Source organism: Misgurnus anguillicaudatus, unplaced genomic scaffold (assembly GCF_027580225.2).
Source record: "Misgurnus anguillicaudatus unplaced genomic scaffold, ASM2758022v2 HiC_scaffold_29, whole genome shotgun sequence".
NCBI classification, from domain to species: domain Eukaryota; kingdom Metazoa; phylum Chordata; class Actinopteri; order Cypriniformes; family Cobitidae; genus Misgurnus; species Misgurnus anguillicaudatus.
The window spans coordinates 1,740,107-1,753,511 of record NW_027395279.1 but is presented as its reverse complement, the minus strand read 5'-3'; the positions used below and the strand labels follow the sequence as shown (position 1 = coordinate 1,753,511).

Here is a 13,405-nt window from a genome sequence, read left to right as displayed (position 1 = left end):
ATTATGGATTATAATTTTTTATGTTATTATAACCTAAAGATGCTATGTGAAAGTTTGTAACAGAAAATAGTTTTCATCTTGTCACTTACTTTGTATAGAAAACAAGTCTTTACTGAAATTAGTCAAAATGGATTTATTGTGTTTTGGAACCAAATTCTTCATTGTATTATTAGCTATCACTACAACTGAAATGTTTTTAATTCCAAAAAAGAAGATATTTGTACATTTCCTAATCTCCATACATGTTTTCTAAGTATAATTAATTGGCTAAAACAGGTTAAAAGAAACAATACTAAACATGAATACGACCGATACCATTATTTATTTATAATAAAAACATAACATTTAAACGGATATCGCAACAATATTGTTTGTGAGTTCTTCTGGGTGTGATAACCGTGTATTGCAAGTCTAATACCGTGACAGCCCTACTTAAAAGCAATTTTATAAAATAAAACTGTCTTTAAAAACATGAAGACTACAATATGTGTGTGATTATATAATGGCAGATACATTAGGTGTCTAAAGTCATATTTTTTTTAAATTGTTATATTTTTTATTATTTTAATTTGGAAGGGGTGACCGGGGCACAAACTTACACAGGGTTATTAGTAACACGGCTACTAAACACATTTATACAGGGCCAAGGAAGTGCTTTTGTTTTTTTTCTTTTACTGTCTCCTGTGAATTTGTGAAAATGTGTTGTGTTAGATATTGAATGAAGAGTGTTTTGGAGGCATAGAAAAAAAATCTGAGTTGGGTGTGTAAGTCACCAAATTCAACCTTATATTATTTTAATCACTGTCTTGTTATCTAAAACAGAACACCATTTTAAAACATGCCAGCAACTCCTAGTAACTGATAGCTGGGATTAAAAACATTTATACACAGCGGGGTTAGTTGTCACACCTCAGGTATACAATAATGACATGAAATGTAAATGCTATTCATCAAAATGATAACTCTTAATGCAATATCAGGGGAAATAACTCACAATTATGATTTTTTTTGTCTTAATTTATATACATTGATGCATAATTCAAGGATGGTTAGATGAAGGATGATGGATGGATGAATGTGTGGATATCTATCTATTATAGGCAGATATATAAACAATATCCACCTTTAGTATATAGACAGAATTGTATTGAATTATTTATGTTTAAACAACATTTTCTAGCAGATGTTACAACCCTCTGTTTGTTACAATGAACCTCACCTATGGGGTAACATTTGCACTCCTGTCGCTTTCGGGGTAATTGTACGATAACTGTAGGTCCCACACACAAACTTTAAGTGTTCATTTGTAGCAGACATGGTGTATGTTGATTGTGTAAAAAAATGATTAATCTAACTTAAATACTTTTTGAATAATAGACAAAAAGCAATACTTTGTGTCCCACTCTCCCTACTCATTGTCATGGACCAGGAATCGTTGGAGGTCATAACAATATATTTTTTTTCCTGTAAAATATGTTTTCATAATTTTTTGCTGTCTGAATTAGTGTCAAAAAAGTAGAGTAACAGTGTTGACCTTTTGTTACATACTGTCCACACTACATTAATGACTGACAACAGGAAATTGTGATTTTCAGCTATATAAGACACTTTACGTAACGTATAACATAAGAGCAAACGTATAAACAATATAAAATGAACTGCAACTGAAAGAAGTCTTAATATTTTGAGGCGAACACTGCTTTATTAAAATGGCACAGGTTATATAAACAGGTTTCATGATGGCAGTCTTATGGGCACGAACACTAAAACAAACAGAAATAACAATCTGAACGTGAATCAAAATAAAAGTGTAGCAGCAGAGCAAAGCTAAAACATCTACATCATGTAAACGTGACAAAGACACCAAAGTCACCGTTAAGCACGTTAGTTGCATACTATGCAGTTATTTCGACTAACATTTTGTAAGATAACACTCTTTATGGTTTGTCTACTAAGCTTTATCCTTATATATACTTTGCTATATAAAATCTACTTTTTGACAAAACGAAATGCACAAAAATAACACATTACAACAAGCAGCTCTCTGGTAAAATGACAAGTTTAAAACAACTGCTACTTGTGAATGCACTTTTGTAAAAAAAGACACTTGGGTGTGCAAATATAAAAAAAAAACATGAAACATCCAGTGGTCAGGTGACTTAAGAAATGTTTAAACCTTGGACAAACATAAAATGGTAAAAAGCATGTGTGTTATGACATATTGCTATCTATGCTCTCATTGTTTTTATCCAGAGATGGAGAATCCTCTCCGGATTTCTCGGCCACAGCATCCTTCTCAGGATTGGAGTTGTTGTCGCTTTGCTCTTTGGACTCTTCTGTTTTTCTCATCGTTCCCTTTTTGGCGTCTTCGAATTGTCTCTGTTCAGCCAGACTTTTATTCAACACGTGGCTGAGGGCCGCTTCGCCTTCTCCCATCAGAAACATGCTCTTGAACTTATTATACAGCATTGCAGCTTTGTCCATCACGTCCTGGCTGGCCTTGAACCTCCGGATCTTCTTCAGCGTGGCTATAAGCTCGCAGTGTTTCTGAAGATGTTGTGTGGTGACCTGCAGCGAGCTCAGCTCATCCAGCACAGACAGACATTTCTTTACATCGGGGTTATTCAGTTTTAAAGATATCTTGATCTCGGCGTGTAACTTAAGAATTCTGGACTCTGTAGATACTTCCTTTCTTTTGTCTGCTTTCTTTACATCTTTTCCTAAATCTTTCTGCTGGTCTGGTTTGTCTGTTTCTACAGGTGGCTCCAATGCAACTTGCTTGGTTTCTTTGTCGGACTCTGAAGAGCTGTCGTGCTTCTTCTTCTTTCCTTCTGCATCCTTTTTATCATCCTTAGTGTCATCCTTCTTCTTCCTCCTCTCTGTCTTCTTGCTCTCTTCTTCATCTAAGGTCTGAATATTGGTCACGCCCCCTTGTGGCTCCTTTGATGTTTGTTGTTGTTGGAGCAGCAGCATGCTTTTGGGTTTTCTTCCTCTGCGTTTCTGGGATGGGATTTGTCCAGCAGTAGGGCTTGAAACAGGGCTCGTGTTTTCAGTGTCTGAAACATGATCATCTCCAACCTTTTTCTTTTTCCCTCTCGTGTCATCTGTGGTGTCTTCTGGTTGCTTTCTCTTCTTCTCTTGAGTTTTCTCCACATCACCGCCGCTCTGCTCGTTATCTGAAGCAACTTCGGCGTGCATGACTTTAGGTCCGTCCAGTTCCGCTTTAGGGTTGTTTTCAATCTCCCACAGACCTTCGTTGAAGCCCTTTCTCTTGTTGGGTTTGCCATATTTGTCTTTGTTTGGTAAATAAGGAAAGATGTCTTTAGGGCCCAGAAATGCAGTCTCGTGTGTGCCGAAGAAGAAGATTGGAAACTTTGCGTTGGATGGTTTGACAGCTCCATCCGGAAGCTCGTCGATCCTCGCGGGCCAGTGTGGATATCCCTTCATCTTGGCGAATATAAGATCTCCAGGTTTGAAATCTCGAGCCATGTCAACACGGTTTGATCAAGTTTTACACGCCTTCGTTTTCTCTGCGCGCGAGTTGCGATTCTGCTTCTTCGCGGGGCTTGACGTCATTATCCCGCGCCGGAAGCGCGCCTGTCGTCGTTGTTGTTATTATTATTATTATTTAACATTACATTTTTATTTATTCAAAACAACATGTTATTTTCTTCATAATATAATAAATTCCTGTTTACAAAGCGTGACATTTCTTTTTAGGACTTCAGCGTTAAATAAGAGTCTGGACATGCGCACTGTCGTTGCTCAATCCAAAGGCAGCAGCCTGCGGAGGTCGCATATGTATGCTGCATACGTCACCCCGCCTGGTTTATTTAAGTTAACTGAGCATTACATTCGCAAGCCATAAGCATATTACAACAATTTACGTTAACTCAGAATAATAGTCAACTTTATAAATTGTTGATATTTTCAAATAAGACAGTATTGATGACGTATGCAGCCTAGATATGCGACCTCCTGAGGCTGCAACCGTCGGATTGAGAAACGGCCCGAGTCTTCATTTCCACATAAGACTTTCAAATAAAAAGCGTAGAAATGAGGAACCTAAAAATTAAAAAATATATATTTGCAGTACACAATATCAAGTTTATGAGCAAGATTAGGACACAAATAAGAGGACAATGTAGAGGAGAAATGCAGTTGTTTGATTGTGTGTTGATTCATGATGCTTTTTATTGCATATAAATATATATAACAACAAGATAGACTTATAAAAATGCATTGTACATAAATGCCAGCAGTATACACATGTAAATGATTTACAATAACATAAAAATAGCCTGGGAAAGAAGTCCCCCCAGATGTGGTTGAGTTTATTTGTCTATTTCAAATTTGCAGATAATATCATAAGCTTTTTAATTTTTTCATGTATACATCACATGAACAGTATTGCTTAAATTTGTTAATAAAATGGAAAAAATTGGCTTACCACTAGACCATTTAATTGTTTGTGTCTTTATTTTTATTGACGAAAATCATAAAAATTACAAGAAAGTGGCATTCAATTTACATTTTACTTGCTCCACAAAACAGTGACTTAAACACAAAATATAAAAAAATGAATCATAATAAACAAATGAAATCTGCACATGCTCAAAAGAATAAACAATATTAAGAATGAAGAATAAAGAATTGACTAAATTATGAGTACACTTTTTAAACAAAACACGCAGTTTAATACAATATTATCACGTGTTAAGGTTAACCAAAGATTAAAATAATTATAAATCAAAAAAAAAAAATCCCAGCATATGTTTTTACACGGATTTTAGAATTTGTACCAAATTATTTTTAAAGAATATAAATAAGTTTATACAAAAATTATTGCTATGTATGCAATACATGTATTTCTAGAAAACCCAAGATGTTGTAGTCAATAATATTTGTGGTTCTTGAAAATCAACTCATGTTTCCTAAAATGAACTGTTAATGTTCTTAAAAAATGAATGCATAACACAGACCCTCAGTGTAAGTCAAATCAGAGTTCAAGTTTAAACTCAGAGTTGGTTGAACCTCCTTATTGAAATGGGCCCCAGATATTTTTGGCTTTTTATTTGGTTTTATTAATAAGACCTCAGCTGATTTCTAAGCTTTGTTGCCATATTCACACTGTTGACACATGAATGGTTTCTATCGAGTGTGGATTCTCATGTGTGAGTTAAGGTTAGATTTTGTTATAAAACTCTTTTTACACTCATGGCATGTGTAAGGTCTCTCTCCAGTGTGAATCCTTGTGTGTATCTTAAGGTTTCTTTTAACAGAGAAACTCTTTCCACACAGATGACATGTGAATGGTTTCTCTCCAGTGTGAGACCTCATGTGTTTCTTAATTTCAGCTGCAGATATAAAACTCCTTCCACACTGATGGCACACATGTGGTTTCTTTACTGTGTGAGACATCACATGTCTCTTAAGTTGACTTCTATCTGGGAAACTCTTGCCACAATGATGGCACGCGTGTGGGTTTTCCTCACTGTGAGTTTTCATGTGCCGGATAAGGCTCGTTTGATGTGTGAAACTTTGTCCACATAGTCGACAAGTGTAAGGTTTCTCTCCAGTGTGAATTCTCAAATGTATCTTAAGGGCACTTACAGTCGCAAAACTGTTTCCACACTGATGGCACACATGTGGTTTCTCTCCAGTGTGAGATCTCATGTGTATCTTAAGTTCACTTGTAAATGAGAAACTCTTGTCACAATGCTGGCACGCGTGTGGCTTTTCTCCCTTGTGAGCTTTCATGTGCCGGTAAAGGCCTGATTGAAAGGTGAAACTCTTTCCACACTGGTGGCACTTGAATGCTTTCTTGCCAGTGTGAATCCTTACATGTATGTTAAGATGAGCTTTTGTTTTGAAACTCTTTCCACACTGTTGACATGTGTAAGGTTTCTCTCCGGTGTGAACCCTCACATGTATGTTAAGGTAATCTTTTGTTCTGAAACTCTTCCCACACTGTTGACATGTGAAAGGTTTCTCCTCACTGTGAGTCCTCTTGTGATCTGCAGGGCGTTCATCTTCACTGGAACTATTTTCACACTTTATGTCTTCTTTCTGTGAAACATTATGGTTTATTTTTACAATCTGATGTTTTTCATCCACTTCAGCTTGACTCTCCTTTTTCATTTCCATATTATCTAAAATTAAGACAGTAAATAGTTTATATTAATAAACTTAAGTGACAAAACACATTTAAGATTGTCATGTATCCATGTTATTTTTAATGTGAAGTACGTTATGTCATTCCAATTGTAAATTTCTGCTCTTGTAGTTTAACTGCGCTGTTCAAAACCCTATAACATTTGTGGTATTTCCAATATCTGGCCATGGGTAAAAAAAGTGACTACAAAAGTGATTACAGAACGCTTACAGTGGAGAGAAGAATGTGCTTTTGCTCCACTCCAGGCTTTGATCACATCCCACTTAGCGTATAGTGACAACACACTTCAAGATGCGTTGTGTTCGCGTCTGCGAGTTATATGTACAATAGTAAAGTCAGTGGTTTGGCCACGGTACAGGCAAAAGGAGCCCCAACTAAGTATTAAGTGCTGTACATGCTAATACTTTTCAGGTGGCCAAGATTTCTAAAAATCTTTTCCTTGTATTGGTCTTATATAATATTCTAATTTTTTGAAATGCTGAATTTGGGATTTTTTAGTTGTCAGTTATAATCATCAAAATTAAAAGAAATAAACATTTGAAATTTATCAGTCTGTGTGTAATGAATTAATATAATCTACAAGTTTCACTTTTTGAATGGAATTAGTTAAATAAATCACCTGTACACACACACACACACACATTATTTTAAAGTTTAAATTCACATAAAATTTGTCTTTGATATATATCATCTATGTCTGGCTCTCTCTGTCAATGTTTTTTTTCTTCCTAGCAGATTTTTTCCTCCTAGGAGTTTTTTCTCAAGCCCTAGGGAGTCAGCTGACATTGGTTTAAATTAGATCTCTCTTCTATACATTACATTATTACTAGTATGGTTTAATCTTACTGTACTTTGCTGTTTATGTTGTCCAACGATTTTTCTGTGTTTTCTTTTTTTTGTTTTACATACAAATAAACACGTCTCAAAATAGCTGTCTTTGTGAGTATCGTAGTACATAAATGATTCACCAAATAACATGTTTACTGGAGTGAAACCATGTTTAGCTAATAGTAATCAATACACCAAAAAAAAAAAACATGGTTACTACACTTTTACCATAAAAACATGGTTTATTTTCATAAGGGTTTCCTTTTGAAGTCTCTGTCAAGTAATCAGTAATTATGAGAATCATTCATGCTTTTTGATACAGGTTGCACATTGTTTTCTTTCAATGACTATGTAAAGTAGCCTTGGCCACCCCATTTAAATCCACGGTACATATATAGACCTAACCTTACACTGTATACATTTTTTTATTTAATTATATAAGATTTTTTATTATAGACTTATTGGGGGGCTGAACCTCCCTAAAATGAAAATCTTAGAATCACAACACCCTGCAGAAAAAAACAATAAAACCATTACAGAAAATTCTAATGGTTTCCATTATTATAACAATAGGAACCATTAGCTTTAACCATTAAAACCACTACACTGTAGTGTGTTTTGGGCAATATTCCATAACCAATACATATTCCATTAGAGACTAACAAAAACAAATACACTGTAGTGTGTTTTGGGGAATATTCTATTAGAACCAATAAAATTCCCAATAATGGTTTTATTCAGCAGGGTAGTCTACTTTAATGTTTAACTAGGAAGTTTGCTTTTATTCTGTACACTATTGCACAGAGTCATTATCAAATCTGAGTCATTAAACCAAAATGTCAGCAACTTTGTGTGAGCTCATGTAAATGAATCGTTTGTCTGTATGTACTCTTACGCAATGTTATCATTGAGACGCATTTTAAGCAGCGCGAACGTAAACTTCTTAGCAATATCATAAAGTTTCTCTTACCTTATTGGTTGTTGTGGTGACTGTTGCGTATTTTGCGTGATACTCAGCTGGTAGTAGTAAGTTAGAGCAAAGATACTGATACGTTAAGATGGCGGAGGCGCCGGCGCCATCCAATTATAAGGCCAAACGTTAACTTTTTTAGCATCTTGGAAGCATACATTTACTTAGATAAAACACGAAGAAAGAAAGGATGCGATGTATCGACCAGTTTTCCGTCAATTTCCAGGTTTAGCAGACAAGTCGGGATCCTTTTTCGTTAGGACCAGCAACTACCGCAAACAAAACGTCGAACCCCATGAGAAAAGTCTGATAACGCTTCATCTGGTCCACTGAACTTAATGGCGAGACGTATGAATGAAGAGAATTTCCAGCGCATCGAGAGACATATCAACACAGCATTTCACCTCATCAAGAATGAACAGCCAATAGTCCCTTTCACACATACAGTCTTTACTGGTAATTTACTGGTAAATTGCCGTTAACATGTCATGTGTGAACAGAACCTTTCCGGTAAATCAGTGCTCCCAATTTACCAGTAAGACAGGTTGTAAGATTACCAGTAATTTACCAGTAAGCGCTGTGTGTGAACGAAAATTATAGGATTACCGGCATTTAGAACGGACAACGTCAGACCGTGCTGACAGCTTTGGGCCAATCATAGCGTTGTAATACAGATGACGCGTTTACCCCCGCAGTGTTTTCTGACGTTTTCACACACACACATGCTGCTTGAAAGTTGAGCACACCTGAAGTTTACGTCCACATTTCTTCACCAAAGTTGTTTAAAACAGCTTACCGCCGAATTGCCGACATCCTTAGCACGCCCTCTGTGAAGCCTAAAGTGCAAACTGTTGTTAAAAACGCATTTTCGGTTTGACGTCGTCTCATTCAATGTTATTTGGTCATGAGCAACTTCGCGACTGTTGACCACAGACGTGAAAACAACAAAATATGGACCGTGGTATGAACGATGTGGATTGTTTACAAATACAACACTGAGCTCGCCGCTTGCTACAGGTACTGCCGCTTTCACAACGAATTTACCGGCATTTTGATACTGATTTGTGAATGATGTCTTACTGGTAAAATAACGGAACGCCACTGCGTGTGTGAACAGCACATTTTTGTATTTACTGGTAAATTCATTCTGGTAAATTCATGGTAATTTACCAGAATTACTGTGTGAAAGAGGCTATTATGTCATTCAAACGGTGTATTGACTTGCTCAAAAAAAAGAGTTCATGTGGGATCTCAGTACCACACAGATATTACATGTCAGAGGTAAGAAATATTTGGTTTAACGTCTTTACTAATAGTTAACTTTTTCCCCACCAACGATGAGTTTAAGGCAATCTATATTTCCGCTATTACCCACTAGGTGGCGCGCTTACCCAACTTATAAAACACTGGAGCATTCACTGATATTATCTGATCTCTAACAAACATCCTAAAAACTCACCCATATTTGAGAGGTGATGAATAAAAATGAAGATGGGATGAAACTGTATTTTGTTTGAAAGCAGAGGAATCAGCATTAAACTTTTGTGAAATTCATAAAAAATGGTGGCGCTGGCGTTAAAGAAATAAGTCCACTAAATGCTCCACTATTTATTAAAATAGATAGAACTGCATGGAAATATATGCAGTATATATTTTCCCTACTTCTGGTTTGTTTCCATCACACGTGACAATGATTTTGACCTATTATAACATTTTCTAAATATTTATTTACCGGGCCAGTAGAATTTTTTTTTTTGCGTTGAGCCCTGCTGTTATAAACTACTTTCTGTAGGGCGAAATTTTGACTGAGAACACCACAAGTGCAATGTTTACCCTTGTTTTTTTTAATTCGCCGTCACGTTTCCTTTTTAATTCCCTTTTTTGGCAACAATGATTCCTTCTCCTGTGGCTCGGCATAAGTATGATCCTCCATTATGAACTAAAGTGCAGGCTTTCAAATTTGCAGTGGCAGGGACAGGCGCCTCTCACTTATTATAGCTGGTTTCAGTCACATGACTTTGGCTCTGAACGAAAACGCGTTGAGGATTAGTTAGACAGGTAGAGGCTAGTGTTTTATGTCCCTTTTTGCGACCTATAGTTTCAATGGCATGAAAACCGCCATGGACTTACCCATCCTATGTATATACAAATAAGAAATTCTTCGTTTACGAGGAGAAGTCAGATCCTTTTACACCAATGAGGAAACATTTATGAATGAATAAATTGATTTTAGCTAATAAAATACTTAAACTATTACACAATGTCCCTTTAATTTCTATTTTTTTTGGTAAAAGAAAATTCTCTCTATAATGACGTGAACACTTCATGAGGTTTAACTGTAGTAGAGCATTGCATGGAGATCACAGTGATTCAATCCACTGAAGGTTGCTTTGGATGATGTTTCAATCTAATTCTTCTGAGTCTATTATAGATGCAGAAAGTTATCATCTCATGGATTTTAGTTTATTTCCCTCATGTTTCTCAATGTTTTTATGATTATTTCTCAACCATCAATGATGAAGATTGAAAAATAGCCACCAACCTATTTGTTCCTCAGTATCTTCATCCTTTATTCTGCATGGTTTTGGATCTGTCATCTTCTCAAGCTCCTCTTTCACCAGCATCAACATTATGTCATGAAGATTTCAGTTGTCACACATGGAGTGATTTCTCTGTGTGTTTGACTCCAGCATTTATTGATGGATTGTTGTAGGAGGAGCTTCACTGAAGATCTCAATCACTTTCACTCTATGGGTGTGAACTAGAGATGAAAGAAGAGACATTAAAACATTTCATGTCAGTAAAACATTCTCTGTTTCAGACTTTTTAATGTTTCACTTCAGATTTTTTTATCCAAGTTTTAACCACGGTCTTGTTAAACATGTAAGCAACTCCTAATAACTGATAGCTGGGATTGAAAACATTTTTACACAGCGGGGTTAGTTCCCACAATGTTACAACAATATTTTTATTTTGAATAAGCCCTTTAGATTACCGATGTATGTAGGTGTAGTGATTTGTGATACAAAAAATTCATAACATTTGCCTGCATGCACTGTTGATTTGATTTTTGAATGTCAACGTCAACATTGTTGCTCTTTAATTATACCGGCAAATTCATCATGGCGGACAAAATAAATCGAGAGTTTTAATCTAAGATTTGTTAATCAGTATTTACATTTAAGTGGTGAAACACAACTCAAATTAAAATTAAAGGGGACATTCCAGAAGACGTTTTTAAGATATTAAATAAATATTTGATGTCCCCAGAGTACATTTGTGAAGTTTTAGCTTAAAATACCATATAGGTAATTTATTGTGGCATGTTAAAATAGGCACTTTATGGGGCTGAGCAAAAATGCACCGTTTTTGTGTGTATCCCTTTAAATCCAAACGAGCTGCTCAGGTGGGCGGAGTCTCAAGCGCTCGCGCTGTAGAGTGTAGACAAGACAGAGCATCGAGGGAGATTCTCTCACGAAAGAAGTTAGTGAGTGATGTTAAGCATTATATATTTGAACATGTTTAAAAAGTCAATCATCTGTTTTATGCATAGTAGTACATGTTTATCAGCAGATGTGGAACATTGTGGAATAAAAATAAAGACTTTAAGGTCTCAGTGTTTTAAACGGGCACAATGATTTTCAGCATGTTACAATAAATTACACTTCCACAAACACTCAGTAGTTTACTTTTTGACCAAACCACACGAGCACATTTAAATGATCTGTAATAAAACAACACGTTTAATGCTTAAACTTTAGAGAAACAGATCAAATGACATGTTTAAGTTTATTGTGCACACATATTGAACACATTCGCGTTTCTGTCAGTCTTGTAACTCCTCATTCCTTTGAAACTTCAGAGAAACATTAAACAACATATTTACTTATTGTGTATGATAGTGAATACGCGTTGTTCACTCACTCTGTCTAGTGCAGTGCATTAATGTTCATTCATATACAGTAAACTTCAGAGAAACATATTAAACAACATAACTTACTTGAAAGCGAACCGTCGCGTTGCTCTCTCTCTCTGTTGCACTAAGGTAACGTTAATCCTTTAGAACGTTAAATCAATCTTTAGAAAGATTATTAAAACTACAAGTTATAAGATTGTAGGCTACTGTTTGTGTTTGATGGAATACAAACGCGTCATGCTGTCAGTCACTTTCTCTCGGTTGCTCGCACTCAAGGTAGCGTCATGGTTGGATAGCGCAGTTGAAGGGGCGGTATCACTATAATAAGAGCCCTTACCTACGTCACGCAGGGAGCGAAATCCGCATGACCTATTTATTCACATGCTTGCAGAGAGAGCCTGACCAAAACAAAGTTACAGGTAGTGCTGCCTCACGATTAGTCGCGACTAATCATTTGCAGAATAAAAGTTTTTGTTTACATAATATATGTGGGAGTACTGTGTTTAATTATAATGCATAAATGCACACCGACACACGCATGTATGTAAATAAGAAACATTTGCATGTGTATATACATGTTAACATTTATATATAATTTAAATTATATATAAATAAAAATATTTATTATATAAATTTATATTTTTCTTAAAATTATACATGTATGTGTTTGTATTTATATATACATAATTATTATACACAGTAAACACACATATATTATGTAAACAAAAACTTTTATTCTGCAAACGATTAGTCGTGACTAATCGTGAGGCAGCACTAGTTACAGGGTTGCTATTTTTCATGTTTTCTGGGTCGGTAGAAGCACTGGGGACCCGATTATAGCACTTAAACATGGAAAAGTCTGATTTTCATGGAATGTCCCCTTTAAACTGGGATCAACAAACCCTAGATTATTTTAAAACTCTACTTAATTTAATCCTTGTGGGTCTAGTCTAATCCCTGTACTGGAAACAGCAATTTAATAATTAATACTGGTATTATACGTACTGGACGAGCACTGGATCCCTGCTGAGCCAACAGTGAGTCCTGGTCAACTTCATCTTACTGCTAACGGTTAGCGTATTAAGAAATCCTGTCTTCTGTTGACAAACCAATAAAATAATCGAAGATGGCTTAATTATTTCGGTGCACACCGAAGCATTTACACGTCGCTAAAGACACCAGGCTAGATGGACGCCTGAAACACTGATTCGGCCGGTGTCGTGAGCAATTCGGTCCCCCCGGGCAATTCGGTCTCCCCTAGGACCCCGCGCGACTCCATTGGCTGAAAAAACTCCTCATGGGTAGTTTTCTTAGCGCCCTATTACAATTCCTACAAAATCGCGTTATGATTTATGTAGTTAGAACGTTGTTAAAATTACATACATACAGAGAGGCTTCGAAACCTTTACAAATGTTTCAAATCTTCTTCTTTAGTGGGTTTACTGGCGGGTTGCAAACCAACTGTAAAGGTGCATACTGCCACCTACTGTACTGGAGTGTGATAAGGATAATCTGC

The 13,405-nt window shown here is 36.0% G+C and overlaps 1 protein-coding gene and 1 pseudogene across 1 annotated transcript; both read right to left on the bottom strand.

Annotated features, from left to right (window-relative positions):
- Positions 1-1,682: 1,682 nt before the first annotated feature.
- LOC141362879 (PC4 and SFRS1-interacting protein-like) lies at positions 1,683-3,597 on the bottom strand. Its single transcript, XM_073865141.1, has one exon. The coding sequence runs from the start codon at positions 3,487-3,489 to the stop codon at positions 2,212-2,214; it is 1,278 nt and encodes a 425-aa protein (XP_073721242.1). The 5' UTR covers positions 3,490-3,597; the 3' UTR covers positions 1,683-2,211.
- A 1,509-nt stretch (positions 3,598-5,106) lies between these two features.
- Positions 5,107-13,099, bottom strand: LOC129424090 (uncharacterized; annotated as a pseudogene).
- Between the last annotated feature and the right edge of the window lie 306 nt (positions 13,100-13,405).

What these genes read in the sequence shown, in the direction of transcription:
- LOC141362879 (XM_073865141.1), bottom strand. Translation starts at nt 3,489, where the DNA reads ATGGCTCGAGATTTCAAACCTGGAGATCTTATATTCGCCAAGATGAAG.